The following is a 16,716-nucleotide window of genomic DNA, read 5'->3' on the forward strand; positions in this document are numbered from 1 at the left end:
GGTAGAAAAGCAGTAAGAAGGCCCCGGAAAAGGAAAACAGTCATAACATAACATGGCACAACGCGTCTTACATACATACAAATACATAAATAAACGTGTAGCAAAATGTATCTGCATATGTATGTATGTAAGTTCATCGTACATATACATATGTATACATATATTTGTGTTTGCTCTAACTGGTATCGGCATATCGACTTGATTTTTGAACTTCGCGGGGAGAAGCAACTCACTTTGACAAAACTTCAGCACATCAGCGCAAAACGGTGTGGCGCACAGAAGCGCAGCGTACAGTGCACTCGCAGCCATCCATCCGTACAGTTGGATGTCACCGACAACGACGGCAACGACAATCATTAGCTATACGTAAACTCCAAAAACAAAAAACATAAGAATAATTAAAAACAGAAAGAGGCAGAAGTTACGGTAGAAAAAGAAGCAGCAACAACTACATCAGAAAGACGACGTGTGATCTTGATCTTGATCTTCTTTGAAATATTGAATTCAGCACAGTAAATAACAACACATAAAGAGCAGCAACAACACAAGTCACAGTTGCCGACATCGGTGTTGGTGTCGCTATTACTGTTGCCATTGTTATTGATATAGTGCCTCCGCTGTTGCAACTACAGTTTTTGATGTGAACATCGCTCAGCCTCATTACGGATATATTTTCTCTTAACAATTACTTATGACTTGCTTTTACATCTGAGTGTCTACATACAAAATTTACCATATATCGCACAATAATCGTAGCAAATGAAATTCGTGCCTAATTTTGATGTTGAAGCTAATCTTAGTGGATTTGAGTGTTATTGCGCCAGTGAAATGTTGTTATCTACAACATTTATGTAAATGCGGCAAAGTAAAATGTGCAAATAAACAATATAAACAAAATTGAGCTTAGCAAAGTCTAATTAAATAATAAAACTGCGGTGGAGCTAGCCAATAAAATAGAAATAAAAAGTAAATAAATACACAAAAAAATAAATTATACTGACTTGCAAATACATACATATAAAAGTTGAGTCATAAAATATAGATTAAGAAAGCGAACCAACTTTTTAGTACCAAAACGACTTACATATACTCATATACATAGTAACACAATGACGGCGCATGAGCAACCGATTAGCTACTTGGACAGCATCCTGAACGAGGAGGAATCACGCTGTGAATACAGTCATCAGTGGCGCAATTTCACAATCTCACGTTCGGGCCGTTTCAAGTCGAAGAATCGCAAACGCGACGTTGTCGATGGCAAACTCTTCGATGCGGGTAATGCGCCCAATGCGATGTCGGCAGCGTCCAAGATGCCGTCTGCAGCAGTTGCGGGCCATAGTCGTGTCATGGCATCCGCTACCATGAATCCACACTACAAGCAGGAGCCGGATAAGGTAGGACATCAAAATTATATAAATGCTATATACTTGTATATATATATATATCTATTTGTAAAAAGTAAAGATATATGTACATATACGGAAAAACATGGGCTGCATATATAGTATAATATATGCATTTACATATGTATATACTTCATATTTATATGTACTAAGTACATGTATATGATGTATATATGTTTATGCAGATATTGCTATAGGTGTATTTAAACTCTTTTTTTCTACCAATGAAGGTACTACATAAGCATACGAGTGTGTTCATATGTACATACATATGTAGTATATACAAACATTTTGCGCTTTGTAGGCAATTGTAGATTTGTATGGCAACTTCGCTCAAATTCACGACATTTATTGTTTACATGTTGTTGCTGCTGCAGCGCCTGTAACTTATGATATTGTTGTTGTTGCTATTGTTGAGCCCATGCAACAACATTTCAGTTGCTGCAACAATTGCGGCCACATCCGCCGCGAAGTCGGCAAAGTGTGTCGCAAGTCAGCTGTTGGTTGGGCTTTCTGGTTGGCTGACTAACTGCTTAACGCCGTACATAATATATGTATTTACATTTTGTTTGTATATGCGTACGTACGGTTGTTTAGCTAGTAGTTTGACTTATTTTATAACTTAACGTTGGCCTTTTGCTGTTTTTTGCTTATCAATTTTTCAGTGTTCATTTTTGCTTCCATTTTTCTCTTCGGTGGCGCACAATCCAAACAAATTTATACATATGTATGTATGTATGTAAGTATAAATGTATGTATATATACATACATAGATGTAAGTATTTTAGTGTGTGCGTGCTTTTTATAAGCTACTTTTAACTTTAATTTGCTCAGCAGAATATCGCTCATTTGCTAAAAATAATTTCTGCAAAACGTGCAAATATACTTATAAACAAGTAAGGCATTTCTAAGTTCGGGTGTAACCGAACATTTTACGTTCTCGTAACTTGCAAGGATCCAAGCCCGGGAAATTACTTCAGGTGTTGGCAAAATTTCATATTAAAGGAAGTATTGATCCGATTCAATCCATTTTTGACATAAGGACACACTATTATAGAGAGTTTCATTTATTTATTTTATTATATGAATTTCAATTGACCGATACTTAAAAAGTTAACTATAGGTACTGGGGTCCACATATTCAGTACCTAGATGCTTGAACAGATTTGGTTTAACTTAGACAATTTTTGGTCACAAGATGGCATACTTTAAAGGCATTATTGGCGCAAGATTTTATCCCGATACATTAATTTTTGCTTAATTTGTAGAAAGTGAAAGAATCAGATGAAATTTAAAATAGTGTTATATGGGAAATAAGCGTGGTTGTAATCTGATTTCACCCATTTTCGCAGTATAACATAGAAATGTGAGAAGAATGTTAGGTACCGAATTTGGTTAAAATCGGTTAAACAGATCCCAAGATATAGGTTTTCACCCAAAAGTGGGCGGTGCCCACTGTCTAATTTTGAACGCGGTTCCCATAAAATCATCTCATACCATCCTAGAGATAAAATTTAATGTCTCTGTCGTATTTAGTGCTTGATTTATCGCGCTTTTAGTAGTTATTAACAGTACCGTTATATGGGAAGTGGGCGGGGTTGTCACTGGATGTCACCCATTTTCACACTGTAGGTAGAGGTTCTAAAAACATTTGTTCCCAGTGAATTTAGTTATTACAGCTTTAGCGGCTTAGGAGATATATCCAATATCCAATAACAGTCTTGTATCTTATTGTGGAGCATAGTTATGGCAATTTATTTGTTTTTGATTAATGGTCCGATTACGTCCATCTGCAATAACAACCGTCTTACGGTACCAAGAAACATGTGTAGTTTCATAAAGATATCTCAATTTTTACTCAAGTTACATGTGTAGTTTCATAAAGATATCTCAATTTTTACTCAAGTTACAGCTTGCACAGACGGACGGACGGGCGGACGGACAGACAGTCACCCGGATTTCAACTCGTCTCTTCATCCTGATCATTTATATATACATAACCCTATATCTAACTCGATTAGTTTTAGGTGATACAAGCAACCGTTAGGTGAACAAATCTATTACACTCTATAGGAACATGTTGCGAGAGTATAACAAACAATCACTTGTCCGAATTGCTGTTTACACATATGTACATACATATGTATGTATGTCCACAGGCACGCACCTACTGACACTATATATTCCTACATGCATATGTATGGTATCTTATCAGCAATCAGTTAGTTGGTAGATAAATACAAAGTATAATGCGATTTTTTCATAAATCATACAAACGCTCCTTCAATATGAACTCATAAAGACCCACACACTAATATGCATTAATTAATTCGCAAAAGGCGAAAGCTTCCACCCACTAAATATAAAGCAATACAGCCTAATTTATGTACAATACATGACTTAAATAAAACTTTTTGCGTCTGAAATTAATTTGCACACTTACTTCAAATGAATCGAAAGCGAAAATGAGTCCAACAAGAATAATTCTTGTACACACGAGTATATACAAACACATACATATAGGCATACGCGTCTACGTATGTTGGTATTCGTTAAGGTACAATAAGTGACAACGAAAACGGAAGTCCCCTGAAGTTGTTGTGAAACCTTTAAACATTTACAATGAAAAATCGCCTGTCACACACACACACATATGATAATACATATGGGTATTTGCAGATTCATAATTACATATTGGTAGGTACGTATGTATGCGTTCATCCGCGTTTATTTTTATACGGGCAAGTATAAGAAGTCTCTCACTGCTTCTGCAAAAAACTGATTGAAGTTAATTTGTTAAGGGTTTCGCAAGTGTTTAATTTTATAGCCGCCATATAAGATTGTTCGTGTGTATGTGTACTAATATTAAATAACTTTTTTTTCAATGCGGTATACCAACAAACGGTCCAAAATATTGGGTTGTGGTTTCTGGCATTTCAAAATAGTAGGTGCTCCGTACCCATAGTCAAATGATCGAAGAACACTGGGAATAACAATTCTAACCTCTTTAGTAATGAAGCTTCGGAATATTCCAAAAACCAATTTACCATTTTAAAATGGGTGAAAAACCTTGAGGTCTTTGATTTTTAATCTCACCTTTTATAAAGTGAACTAGTATGTGGATATAAAGTAGCTACTAATGGTAGCAATTGAAAAAAAATCTTTGAAACTTTGATTCTTTAGCATGCAACACATATGCTCGAAGTACAGTTGTCAGCTTAAGTCAATATGTATGCACACCCTAAATAATGCAAAAAAAGTTAGCGAGGTTAAATTTTAAGAATGAACATTCATTTTCTTATTATAACCTGTTCAGGGTTAAGTTTGCCAGGATGTTTATAACACCCAAAAGGAAAGAAAAGCGTGTCGAGCTGAGTCGATTTAAACATGTCCGTCTGTGTGGTATATACTCGAACTAGTCCCTGAGTTTTTGAGATATCGATCTGAAATTTTGCACACGTCCTTTTCTCACCAAGAAGCTGCTCATTTGTCGGAACCGCCGATATCTGACAACTATACCATCAATCAATCTCCGAATATATTTTTCCGATCAGACCACTATACAATGCCACCGTATAGCTGCCAACCTGATCGATCGAAATCAATATAAAGATCTTTTTATGTTGTAAAAAATAAACATGTGAAGGGTATTATAGCAGCGGTGCAGCTGTAGTTAACGTTTTTTCTTAATATTATTATCATTGGTGGAATCGTAAACATTCTTGAACTCCTGGTCGATTACTTCGGGTTTTAAATTTGACGCTTTCCCAGTTTAAATGATGATTGAGTTTTAAGCTTTTGTCCCTCTTCGAAATAATTTTTTTTACGCTGCACGTTGTCGTCCGATCGGGTGAACAATAAAAAACAATTTATATAAATGATATGTATATGTATATAGTAACACGATAGAGAACTCTATAACTCTCTTAAAGAGATCTTCATATGAAAAATCGACCATCTGTTTCTTCATTGTGAATATCGAATGCATTGTAGACTTCCGCCTTTTATGGTACACTAAATTTCAATTGGCACGCACACTTCCATCCGGAAATATTTTCCATAGCAGTAGAGTGCACTCTATCCGCTTGTAATCTCTACTTCTTCTCGGGTAATGAAACAGGAATCGGTGTTCGATTTATCAACATTTCTGAATATTTCACTGGTGTCATCATTAAGAAGATTGGAGAATTGTCAGTCGCCAGATCTTATTTTCATATTCACTATATTTATCACCTGATCTTGATGGTTGCTTTACACGAATACTATAAAGGAACTGGGAAATTTTTAAACTTTTATAATGCACCAGACATTACCAGATCTACAACGATACATGATAACGATATAATGATATATTACAACGATATGCCTCAAAACTCTATTCTTAGTAATAATCCCACTGATCCAAAATAATTGTATACTTAAAATCCGTTGAGCATTCGGTAAATTTTTCTCTGCTGGAAAGAAATAGGTTGGTCCAATCTGCTCATAAGCCTCATGTTCTTAGTCAGATTCTCATAAAATATGTATTAGTATTCGTAAATCGACGGGATGTTTGAAGGAGAATGTCAAGCATAATACACATATAATGATTTTATTCTGTTATTATAAATGTATAATGTACGCATACGTCGTAAGATTTCCTTAACAGACCCCTCTATAAGTACATATCTACTTAATATAATAAATATTATATTAATTAATGAGCTAAATTAAAAAGTATATCAAAATTCAACAATTCACATTCGCAATATCAAAATGAATAATAAATATTGCAATAATAAACTGCGCAAAAACAAAGCTTGCTGACGTCGGCGAAGTTATTAGGGCATACAATTAAAATCAGATTACCAACGATTTTGCAAGCTTTAATTAGTTGCCGGTTGTATATTGCTACACCTACATATAGAGGTGTATTAATCGTAAATGTTAGCTCCACATTGCTGTTAAAGTAGAATGGGGAGAAGCCGAGGTGTGAAAATACTTAAGGTTAAATCGGATGTTAAATTTTAAAATCATCTACAATAAAATTGCTGAGAAATCGAGCATATGTAAAGTAAAAATACAATAACTATCAATATTCATTAATTTTTTCATTTCCTTATATTTTTTTCGGATAATGTAGGATGAGGTTTCTTTTAACCGCAAAGGAGTTAGTTCGAATATTATTTTATTTAAAATGAAAATTGTAATTAATTCAAGGATGTTTTATAATAAATAGACAAAAATATGGAGTAAAAAAATTATGCATTTTTAATACTTAAAGATTAGGAAATTCCTGTTATAAATTTGGCCTTGAAAATATTAGAAGTGGGTATTCAATACATTCTGGTAGATGAGATAATTCGACTTAAGTATTTCTTTGAAAATATTAATAGTGGGTATTATGCATATTGTTCTACCACATTCATGGTAATTCATTGCAAGCAAAATGTGAGACCATCATCCCAACATACAAATGAGATATGCAACATACTCTAAGTGTTGCGAAAAACTCGATTTAAGTTGCTGGACTCTTTTTGCTCGTGGGAATGCACAGAGCGACACCAAAAGAGAATTTGGCGATAATGAGCACATGGGGGCTCTATGTGAACGTAGTATATAGGAACTGTAAACTGAATAGATATACACAAGAACATATTTAGGCATCATAAATTTGTATACTTGAGAAACCCATATCAAATAACATACATATACAATATAACATGAACAATTTTTTCGGAAATTGCATTATTGGCTTAATTAATAATCCATGCGCAATTTTGTGAAGATATCTCGTCAAATAAAAGAGTTTCCCATTCAAGTACTTGATTCCAATCGTTTAGTTTGTATGGCAGCTATATACTATAGTGGTTCCGACAAATGAGCAGCTTCTTAAGGACAGGTGCAAAATTTTAGATCGATAGCTTAAAAACTGAACAGATGGACATGGCTAAATCAACTCAGCTCATCATGCTGATCATTTATGTATATATTTCATAGGGTCTTCGACGTTTCCTTTTGGGTGTTACAAACTTCGTGGCAAACTTAATATACGCTGTTCAGTGTATAAAAACCACCGCATGTGGTGTGCAATACATACAAACATAAACACATACATTTACATTTAATTAGATAAGTAAAATTTGTAAATAATATATTAGGTCAAGTAAAAAGTTCGTTCGGTTTTTATCTAAGAGATGGCGTTATTGTCCATAGTACTAGTGTTACGTGTTGCATCATGTCATACTATATGGCGCTAAAAACTCGGGGAAGCGGCCCAGACGGTGGCCAAGACCGGATTGACGGCCAGTAAGGTTATGCTGTGTGTTTGGTGGGATTGGCAAGGAATCATCTACTACGAGCTGCTCCCCTATGACCAAACGCTCAATTCGGCCCTCTACTGCCAACAACTGGACCGCTTGAAGAAAGCACTCATCCAGAAGAGGCCATCTTATATAAATATATTGACCAATATGTAACATATCTTAGCAAAATTAACCGAATGAATTGAATAGAATATATTGTAGTTTAATGTGGAAAATATGTGAAATTCGTCTACGAAGTACTTCAACTCCCCTATATAACATATGTTAACATTCTAACAAACCTTAAGCCGAGTATTTCAGTCAGTGTGTGAGTTATATATTCATAAAATTGCTTAAAAATATTTTGTCGGTATACCTAAGCAATGTCAAAGTTTAATGCAACAAACCCAAACCTTTATCTGCCCCTGTATACGCTGTATAGTGATTTCCGAATTTCTACTTGACCTTAAACCATTTAGGTTGGTCAAAATATGTGATATTTTAATGAAATTAATTGGAAAAGATTTCTTAGAAATTATAAACTAATATTAATGATTTAGTGCTGAATATGAATGGAGTAGATCATGGTCTAAACCTAAAATCGCTAATATAATGATTTTGGACCCTCTGGTTGACGATTTTATTATCATTTATTTATTTCATTTTTGCTGACGGGAAGCAAAATATAGTAATACAACTAAGTGAGTCTACATAGGGCCAATAATATACCATATCTTTATAAAATACCAAGGTTTTGCTGTATGTTTGGTGGGATTGGTAAGGAATCATCTACTACGAGCTGCTCCCCTATGGCCAAACGCTAAATTCGGCCCTCTACTGCCAACAGACCGCACTCATCCAGTAGAGGCCACCTGTGATCAACAGAGGCCGAATTGTGCTCCATCAGGACAACGCCAGGCCAACTACGTCTTTGGTGACGCGCTTAATGGTGAGAAGTTGGCCTCAAGAGAGGCCTGTGAAAATTGGCTCCCCGAGTTTTTCGCCAATAGGGACACAGCCTTCTACGAGAGAGGTATAATGAAGTTGGCATCTCGTTGGCAACAAGAAGAAAACGGCGCATATTTGACTTAAATCGGACAAATGTACACAAAGTTATCATCTTTTGAAAAATCAATAAAAAAAAACCGAACGAACTTTTTACTTGACCAATATAAGGACAAGCAAGTTTATATATATATTTAGAATGAAATACTTCTCAATCTATGACGTGTCTATCAATTTTAGTCCGTCCCCCACTCGTCATCATTTGGTCTTACAAACCAAACATTTTATCTTACAAACCAAATAAACAAAGTATCAAATATGTTGATAATATTTAAGATATTTTGTTAAACTAAAAAGTTTTCTAAACAAAGGTCACATTCTTTAGTAACATTGTCAGTTTTTTTCAGTTAGTCTTTATTGTATCCAGTAGATAAGTATTTTCCTACAGGTAATATTAGTCTAGAACCCTTTGTGAATCCGGTTCTTGTAGCTTTGAACCCGGTTCGATTTAACAAATATTAAACTGTACACTAGCACTCATAAGTACATACATACATATTTATATCTAAATCTCTAGTAAATCAAGGTATTTATTAATTTCTTTGCCACATGCAATAGCCATTTCTTCGATAACATTAAATAAAAAGTTTTTGTAAATAATAAAACAAACAAAGGAAGTTTTCGAAGTTTTTAATTTCTTTCTTTTGCACTGTGGTAATCAAACTTGTCAAAAGGTTTCTTGATAAATTTAAATAATAATGGAAAATAGCACATACATATGTATATATATGTATGTATTTCATAAAATACTTTTAAATACGATATAGTTTGCACACTAGGATTATGCTAGTAATATTTCAAAAAATAAAACTTATATGTGGATCTAGTGGACCTTGGATGGTCGTAAAGATAAACAATTATTTACTTTGAAAATATTTATACAAGTATCATTATCACAATAATTATATAAAATTAAATTGTTCTTGCTAGTTTTCCGTTTCCTTGCATTTTGGTCTTTGAGAGAGCAACTTCCCAATTTTGACACACTTCTTCTTCCTCTTTAGCAGTCTACTGTCTAGAATAAAATATTATAAATACTGCATATTATTTATAATCTTTATGCTTAACTGCATAGCCTTGAAATCTGCACTCTTATGTATGCGTGTGTGTTTTAAGTAGTCTCATCCATCATTTATTTAATACACTAATAAAAATAAGCTCTGTTGTTACAAATGATTGTGAATTATTTAAATATAATGTGTAATACATTTATAGTTCCCATGTGGATGGGCCGTTATCTGAAATAGTATAAATATTACAATAGTTTCGTGGAATTAGGTATATATTGACTATGCATCTTTGAGTTGTTGATGATAATGATAATCCTTGACAAAATGTATATCTCATAGAAAAGTACAGTAGAGTGTATAGTTCATTCACAGTGATGTAAAATTGTTCGACTACTTCAAAGAGGGGACTAGACCCCAAATAATAAACATGACAGAACGGAAATGACTGATTGTGAAGAAATATTCTTATATGTATATTTGGGTTTGTAACAATATTCATGAGGTTTGCCGTATTGTATGCCGTAACCAATATTCTGCACATGCCTTGGAAGCAACGTAAACATAACTATAATTTTTTGTTTCAATCAAATAGTTTGTCGAATATTAAGCCTGAGGATATGATGGAAACCTAATAAATTGACATAATACGGCTAAGAAGTACTTCCGGTCGATGCAGAACACCTTCACTGGAATACAGTTTACATCAGAACAAGGACGGCCAGGCCGGTGCAGGAAAATTACACAGCTTCATATCGTCAATACTTTGAATAATACTATTGTACATATTTTTCTTAAACCGGTACACAATTACTTATTTTAGTAAAATATTTATTGATTTATTTTTAACAAAATTATGTTTCATAATTTTAAAGATCCATTTTAAACAAAATAATTGGTATAAAACGAGAGTTTTTTCTTAAGTTCGACACTTGTAAGAGCCAGCCAATGAGCTGTGAACTTGCTTTTTTTTATATAGGTCACATTGACGAGCTATCCACTATACCACAGAATGAATTCATTAACATTTTCTGGTACAGGTTTCAAAAGTTAAAAAGAAACATCTTAACATTTGAGCTCTAAATATAAATATTCCTAACTTTACCATTCATAACTTTGCAATTGCCATATATTATATGTAAGTATTTAAATGACATGGGGCCATTTTTTTTACTAATTTTTATAGTTTAACATTGACAAGAAATTGAGCGCTATTGAAGTTTTGAGCCTGTTTGTTAGTTGAAAAAAACTGACTAGGACCATGGATTCAATTATGGTATATAAGGTTGTGCCGATAGCCCAAAAACAACAATTTTTCAAAAGTAATTTCATCATGTCAAAAGCAGCCGTTTTTCTTTGTACTTTGTATGATTCAATAACAAATTTTGCAAAGATTTCATTTCATTCCAATGTAAATAGTTTCTTTGACATTATGGATACAAACATTTCTTTCGTAAAAGGAAGCACGCTCCGTTCGCCACAACCTTATATAATTGAATCATGACTAGAACTTACACATCCTACTATATATGTAGACGAAACGATAATATCCGGGAACTTTTATGCTCTCGCATATTATATATATTATATATACTAGGTCATGGAATTCCTCTGGTGGTTGTGAGAGTTTCGAATTATAGAAGTTAAACAGTAGCGGGGAGAGGACACTGCCCTGCCGAACCTCCTGTTTAATTCTTCTCAGTTTGGAGTTTTGACATCGAACCAGTACGGATGAATTCCGACTGCTCAGATAGTTCATAGTCCACCTTTTCAACCCTGGAGGGAGCGTGGATTGTTCGATGTCCTCAAGTAGCCTTTTGGGATGACTGTGTCAAAAGCTTTTGACAAGCCCAACGCTACGAGCATGGTCCTCTCGCAGAGTGGCTTTTAGTTTAGGCCATGAACTTTCTGGGCGTTTATGTCGCTAAGTGCTGTGGTGGTGCTGTGCACTTTCTGGAATGCTGGAAATGGTCTACTAGGCTCAGGTGGTGAGTGAATGTCGGGAGTAGCATGGAATCAAGTGTCTTCACTACTGGTGAAAGGAGATTTATCGGACACCCGCCAACAAAGGGGAGTCTTACCCTTTATTGGCGGGTTTCCCAGGTTTCAGTAGTGGGACCACTCTTTTTACTTTCCACACATCGGGTATTTGAAGAGTGGCCAGCGACTGGTTGAGGACCTTCGTGAGATAGTTTACTCATGTCGAGCCTAGTTGTTTTAGCATCAGCATGCTTATTCTGTCGGGGCCTATTAATTTGGACGATTTGGCCTTGTTGATGGCACTCTGAACCTCCCCATCGGAGAAAGTAGGTGGAGCGCGGTGTTTTAGCATTTTGCGCAGCTGTCGGGTAACACATCGTTTGGCCTTGTCTGTCGAAGGGTGCAGTGTAAATTGCCTGGTAAAATAGTTCGCGCACTTCTTCGGGTCCGAGAAGGCATAGCCATTGAATTCAATTTCAATTCGGTCGTCATTTTTCCTCGAACTAGACAAGGCCTTGACAGTAATCCAAAGCTTACTCACACCGGTAGAGAGGTTGCAGGACTTCAAACGATGACGTACGTAGGAATTGGTAGTGCGGCGAAGGTGCTCTCAGTAGGTTTTGTGAAGCCGATCCAGCTAGCTTTGTAAAAGTTAACACAGAAATAAAGTCGGGAGGTTTCTCGATCGAGATAATTATAGGCAGATGGTCTAATGCGAGAGTTAGCATAGATCGCCAGGTTATGCTATTTATCAGATCACCGCTAACGATGGTAATATCTGACGAGCTATTACAAGTGCCCATAATTCTAGCGGGGGCTTCGTCATTCATTATGCGGAATGTCGAATCGTCAATCTGTTCCGCCAGCTCCATCTCCTTACGATCATTTGACAAACGGTTTTCACCACGAAGTAGCGCACATATGTTCGAGTGATATCCTGTTGGGCAACATGTAGCTGGGAGGATGTATATATTAAATATCTCGAGCTCGACATGGCCTGACCGGACAGCTATACCCTGACATTCAAGCGTAGTGACCCTGCGGTCGATGTCAACATCGATTAGACGATTGCACGGTGTTTTGCAGTATGAAGGCTAGGCCTCCACAATTATCTCGCTCACAGTCCTTACGTAAAACGTTGAAACCTGCACAACTCAGAAGAGATCCCGGCTCATAAATGCAACTATCTCAACGATCTCACTCTGTCCGTTGCAGTTAAAGCGGTCGATACAGCCAATATACATATGTATATCTGTTCGGTAGTATAAGTTAACATTAACATTAATATAACTACATTATTAACAAACTACCGCGTATTTGGTTTTATAAAGAAAATCGTAATCCGAACTATACGATGAATTTAAAACTCCTTACAAGTAATCCTGTAATTTAGAAGAATGCTGTCGAGTTGACAGTCGGATAAAAATTAGGGTCGGACTATCGCATCGTGTATTTGATGTTCAGTTTCAACCAAACTTAGTTTTTTACTTTCCCGATAATATATATTCCAGCATGCATCCATTAAATAATATATTTTTAATACTTCTTATAATTTGATTATCTTTATTTCCAGAATGCTTTTCGTCAACCTTCAGCAATGTCAAGCAAACTTTTTTCATCGCAATCCATGGCATCAACCTCCGCCAGCTCAAGTTCAAGAAATGCGACGATGCGTGACAAAGCTGAGAGCTATAAAAGTTACTACGAAACGAATTTATAAATGCCATCTGCATATAATACGCAAATTATATATTTGTTTGTGTATAATTAATTTTTTAATTAAACTTAATTGTGAAAGGTAAATGAAAGCGCTATTATTTTATACATATTTAACTTTTAACATTTTATTTTATTTTTATTTAGGTACTTTTGTTTAGGTAAAGCGCTTAGTTAGTCCTTAAGTAAAGCTACATATTTAAATACAAAATTAGCTCTTTCTTAAAGCATTCGATTGTTTTCATTATTCAAAGGATTTCTTTTTTCACTAGTTTTAACTATGTGCCAACGTTTCTAATAGAAAGAGTTATAAGAGTTAATATATTGTTTTAACAGCTCAATCGACAAAAGCGGAAATCGTGAAACTAGTGACATAAATTCTATTTTGTTATTAAATTAAAGAGCAAATTCATTTGGAACTAGAGCTTAATACTTGCTCAAACACATAGTTTTTGGAAAATTATATTTAATGCAGATTTCAATATACTTAGAAATAAATATGTATTTACCAATAAAAATGAATTCATATTTTTTTGCCCTTTGAATATATGTACATTTAAAACTGTATGTATATAAATTATGTATCGTAAAGTATTAAATCGTGATAGTTACAAACTTTTTAGACAGTAAGTAATTTGTGTTTAGAAAAATATTAAATTGATGTAAACACAGTAATGTAAGCAAAATTTATTACATAAAATTATAAACCATTATAGACCAAATAAAAATAAAAAAAAAAGCCGCCGACGGAGGTGGCGTAAAAAGTTTACATAAAAATGAGTAGAAGATTCGTATATTATTCGCTGTTGAACTAAACAATGGAAGAATTGATTTACCAACTTTAATTGAAATTCAGTACACTTCATACATTAGCTTCTTGCAATATAAAAATATCACGCGTTGTCACTGTTAAGCGTCACATCGTCGGTTTCCACTATATCACGCTTCTCAATGTAGCTGACATCGAGAAGACAGAATTTGGCACGACACATGGGGCAGGTACATTTCTGTTCAAGCCATACTTCCCGGTCATGTTCACTCTGACGTGCAGCAAACCAACGCGCAAGACAATCAACGCACCACATGGGTCGGCAATAGCAATTTGTACAAGTATTCTCCGCTGACAGTGGACGTCCATCACGATCAACATCTTCACATTGTTTATGAATTTTTATATTTGGCTCAGCAATCATACAAGCGAAGCACTTTTCTGCTATCCTATCTGCTTTGTAAATTGGATTTTTCGCAACTTGTTCTTTAAAAACGTCTATAAAACGATCTATCACGTTACGATGGAATTGTATGTTCGATGGTATGGCAATAGGTCGACTAATTCGCTCCTCCAGATTGCGAAATTCTAAAGCATTGATGCGTATGTGAAAGTCAGCCACTTTTTGTCGATTTGGTTTCACTATTATGCTCACCATTTGTAAGGTGTCGTTAGTGTCTTGTGAAACGTTGTAAGTCTCTGTCTAGAGAAATTGCTTAATGTTAGTGCTATTTTATAAGTAGCAGTAATTACGATATATTTTGATAATGCAGTTTTTGAACTGTTACAGGATTCACTTACTTTAGCTACACTGAGCGAAGTATCACTTTGGTGCGCAAAATGCACATTATATAGCGAAGTTTTAATTATCCAGTTTTCTGTTGCAATAACTGTCGATATAGAATTTAGCTTCTTTTTATAAATGTCGAGTCTGTTAATCATATACTATTTGTTAAATTCATTTTTATTTATGGTTAGACTATTGAACAAATTATTTTAATTCATTTAACATACCTTCGAAATTCAGTGCTTATATCGCTCGCAATAGTGTGATAACTATCTGGCACATTGGAGAATTTCAATAATGTCTGGCTAATTGGATGACGCCGCCAGTTTCGTTGCTGCCAATTGAATATTAATGCTGGTACTGCCAAGACTACCATTAAGCTAAAACGTTGTGCGATTTTCCATGTGAGTGTCTTAAATGCAACAGCTTCTTGTGGCATTGGAAAATCCGGGTCCAAATCTACATGTTCAGACAGTTCGCGTTCCACGAATACAGAGAACTTCAATTTATGTATGAGAAAATACATTGCAGGCAAGCAACTGTGCACAAATAAATTTAATGATGTACGACGCTGGTGATAGTGTACGAAATTGATGCTTTCATCACCCAATAATTTGCTGAAAATTTCTTCAATGGTTAGACCCAGACGCTGAAACTCCTCTGGTGGATATATAATACACATACATAATAAGAGGTAGAACAAATTGAAGAGCAGTTCAGACTCGTCCATTTGATGAAAAATCGTGAAAAACGTATGGAAAACAATAGAAGATATATTTTTATTTCTTAAAAATTCGCTTTTACAAATTTTATTTTAGTTATCGCTTTCTTTATATATGTATGTATTTCTTTCCTGTGATGTGTCAATTCAAACTTCTTTGTTTTGTTTTTACATTTTTAGAATTTATTGCTCTAGGGCTGCAATTTTGTGTACGTAAAATATAGTCGATATTTAAAAACGATTGACGAAAATTAGAAGCTTCTGCCAGAGAACGTATATATGAAATATGTTCTCTGCTTCTGCTATCAGATCTAATCAGAGAACGTATATCCAGAGAACTTAAAACAATTCATTCTCTTCAATATTCGCCGTTTGGTTATTTTAAGAGAGCGTATGTTTACAGATTCGCTGTTATAAAAGCGAGAAATGTTATTTGTTTTTCGTGCATGTGTGGTGAACTCCTTGATAAATTCCTACAAATTGTTCGCTGTCGAACCTGCACCTTCTCGTTCATTTAAGTTCTCTACATGAACCATTGTATAAGCCTACAAGTAGCCAAAGAATCAGCTGTTTTCCTATGTGTGTGAAACAGCCGTGATCACCTGATCGAATATGCCTTTTTTTGACACAGAGATTTAAATAAAAGGTTGTAGTGTAACAATTTGCACTTAAAATGGAAATATCTGGAAAACTATACGTTTCCGGCGCCAATAGTTATATATATTCGTGATCTGGAGAATCTCCTCTATCCAACCATACCCCTCTTAACCCTGAAATCGTGGGATGCTAAACTAAAGTTTTCCCATTGCTTTTCCTCACCACCTCTGAGGTTGCAATATAGGCGCGTTACAGACCTTTTTTGGGTGTTTGTTTCCCCAAGACTAAACCGGTAAACTAAGAATTTAAATATTCAACAGACAAAGAATTTTTACTAACAAAAACATAAACATGTAAGTTAAAAAAGATAAAATTGGAAACATT

General features: G+C 34.8%; 2 protein-coding genes and 1 long non-coding RNA gene across 7 annotated transcripts; 2 read left to right on the forward strand and 1 right to left on the reverse strand.

Moving 5' to 3' along the window:
* The first annotated feature begins 244 nt into the window (after nucleotides 1-244).
* LOC106625227 (uncharacterized) lies at nucleotides 245-14,244 on the forward strand. Of its 3 annotated transcripts, none has more exons than XM_070113225.1 (3): nucleotides 245-966; nucleotides 1,103-1,397; nucleotides 13,316-13,599. In XM_070113225.1, exons 2-3 carry the CDS (start codon nucleotides 1,110-1,112, stop codon nucleotides 13,460-13,462), a joined length of 435 nt encoding a protein of 144 aa, XP_069969326.1. In that variant the 5' UTR covers nucleotides 245-966; nucleotides 1,103-1,109; the 3' UTR covers nucleotides 13,463-13,599. The 3 variants fall into 3 exon arrangements, 2 of the variants coding, with proteins under 2 accessions (XP_069969326.1, XP_036213668.1); XR_011398092.1 differs by adding an exon at nucleotides 13,606-14,244 and having other exon boundaries at nucleotides 246-1,397; nucleotides 13,316-13,540; XM_036357775.2 differs by having other exon boundaries at nucleotides 246-1,397.
* Nucleotides 6,049-6,646, forward strand: LOC138859044 (uncharacterized). Of its 2 annotated transcripts, none has more exons than XR_011398090.1 (2): nucleotides 6,049-6,459; nucleotides 6,529-6,646. It is a non-coding gene; the product is annotated as an uncharacterized lncRNA (long non-coding RNA). The 2 variants fall into 2 exon arrangements; XR_011398091.1 differs by having other exon boundaries at nucleotides 6,049-6,454.
* Nucleotides 14,245-14,285: 41 nt separating the features above from the next.
* Nucleotides 14,286-16,151, reverse strand: LOC106624393 (E3 ubiquitin-protein ligase TM129). 2 transcript variants are annotated; one of them, XM_014244117.3, is made up of 4 exons: nucleotides 15,699-16,140; nucleotides 15,242-15,631; nucleotides 15,029-15,158; nucleotides 14,286-14,930 (listed from the first exon to the last, which is right to left on the reverse strand). In XM_014244117.3, exons 2-4 carry the CDS (start codon nucleotides 15,538-15,540, stop codon nucleotides 14,352-14,354), a joined length of 1,008 nt encoding a protein of 335 aa, XP_014099592.2. In that variant the 5' UTR covers nucleotides 15,541-15,631; nucleotides 15,699-16,140; the 3' UTR covers nucleotides 14,286-14,351. The 2 variants fall into 2 exon arrangements, with proteins under 2 accessions (XP_014099592.2, XP_014099591.2); XM_014244116.3 differs by having other exon boundaries at nucleotides 15,242-16,151.
* Nucleotides 16,152-16,716: the final 565 nt, after the last annotated feature.

The sequence above is a fragment of the Bactrocera oleae genome, chromosome 2, assembly GCF_042242935.1.
Source record: "Bactrocera oleae isolate idBacOlea1 chromosome 2, idBacOlea1, whole genome shotgun sequence".
Taxonomy (NCBI): domain Eukaryota; kingdom Metazoa; phylum Arthropoda; class Insecta; order Diptera; family Tephritidae; genus Bactrocera; species Bactrocera oleae.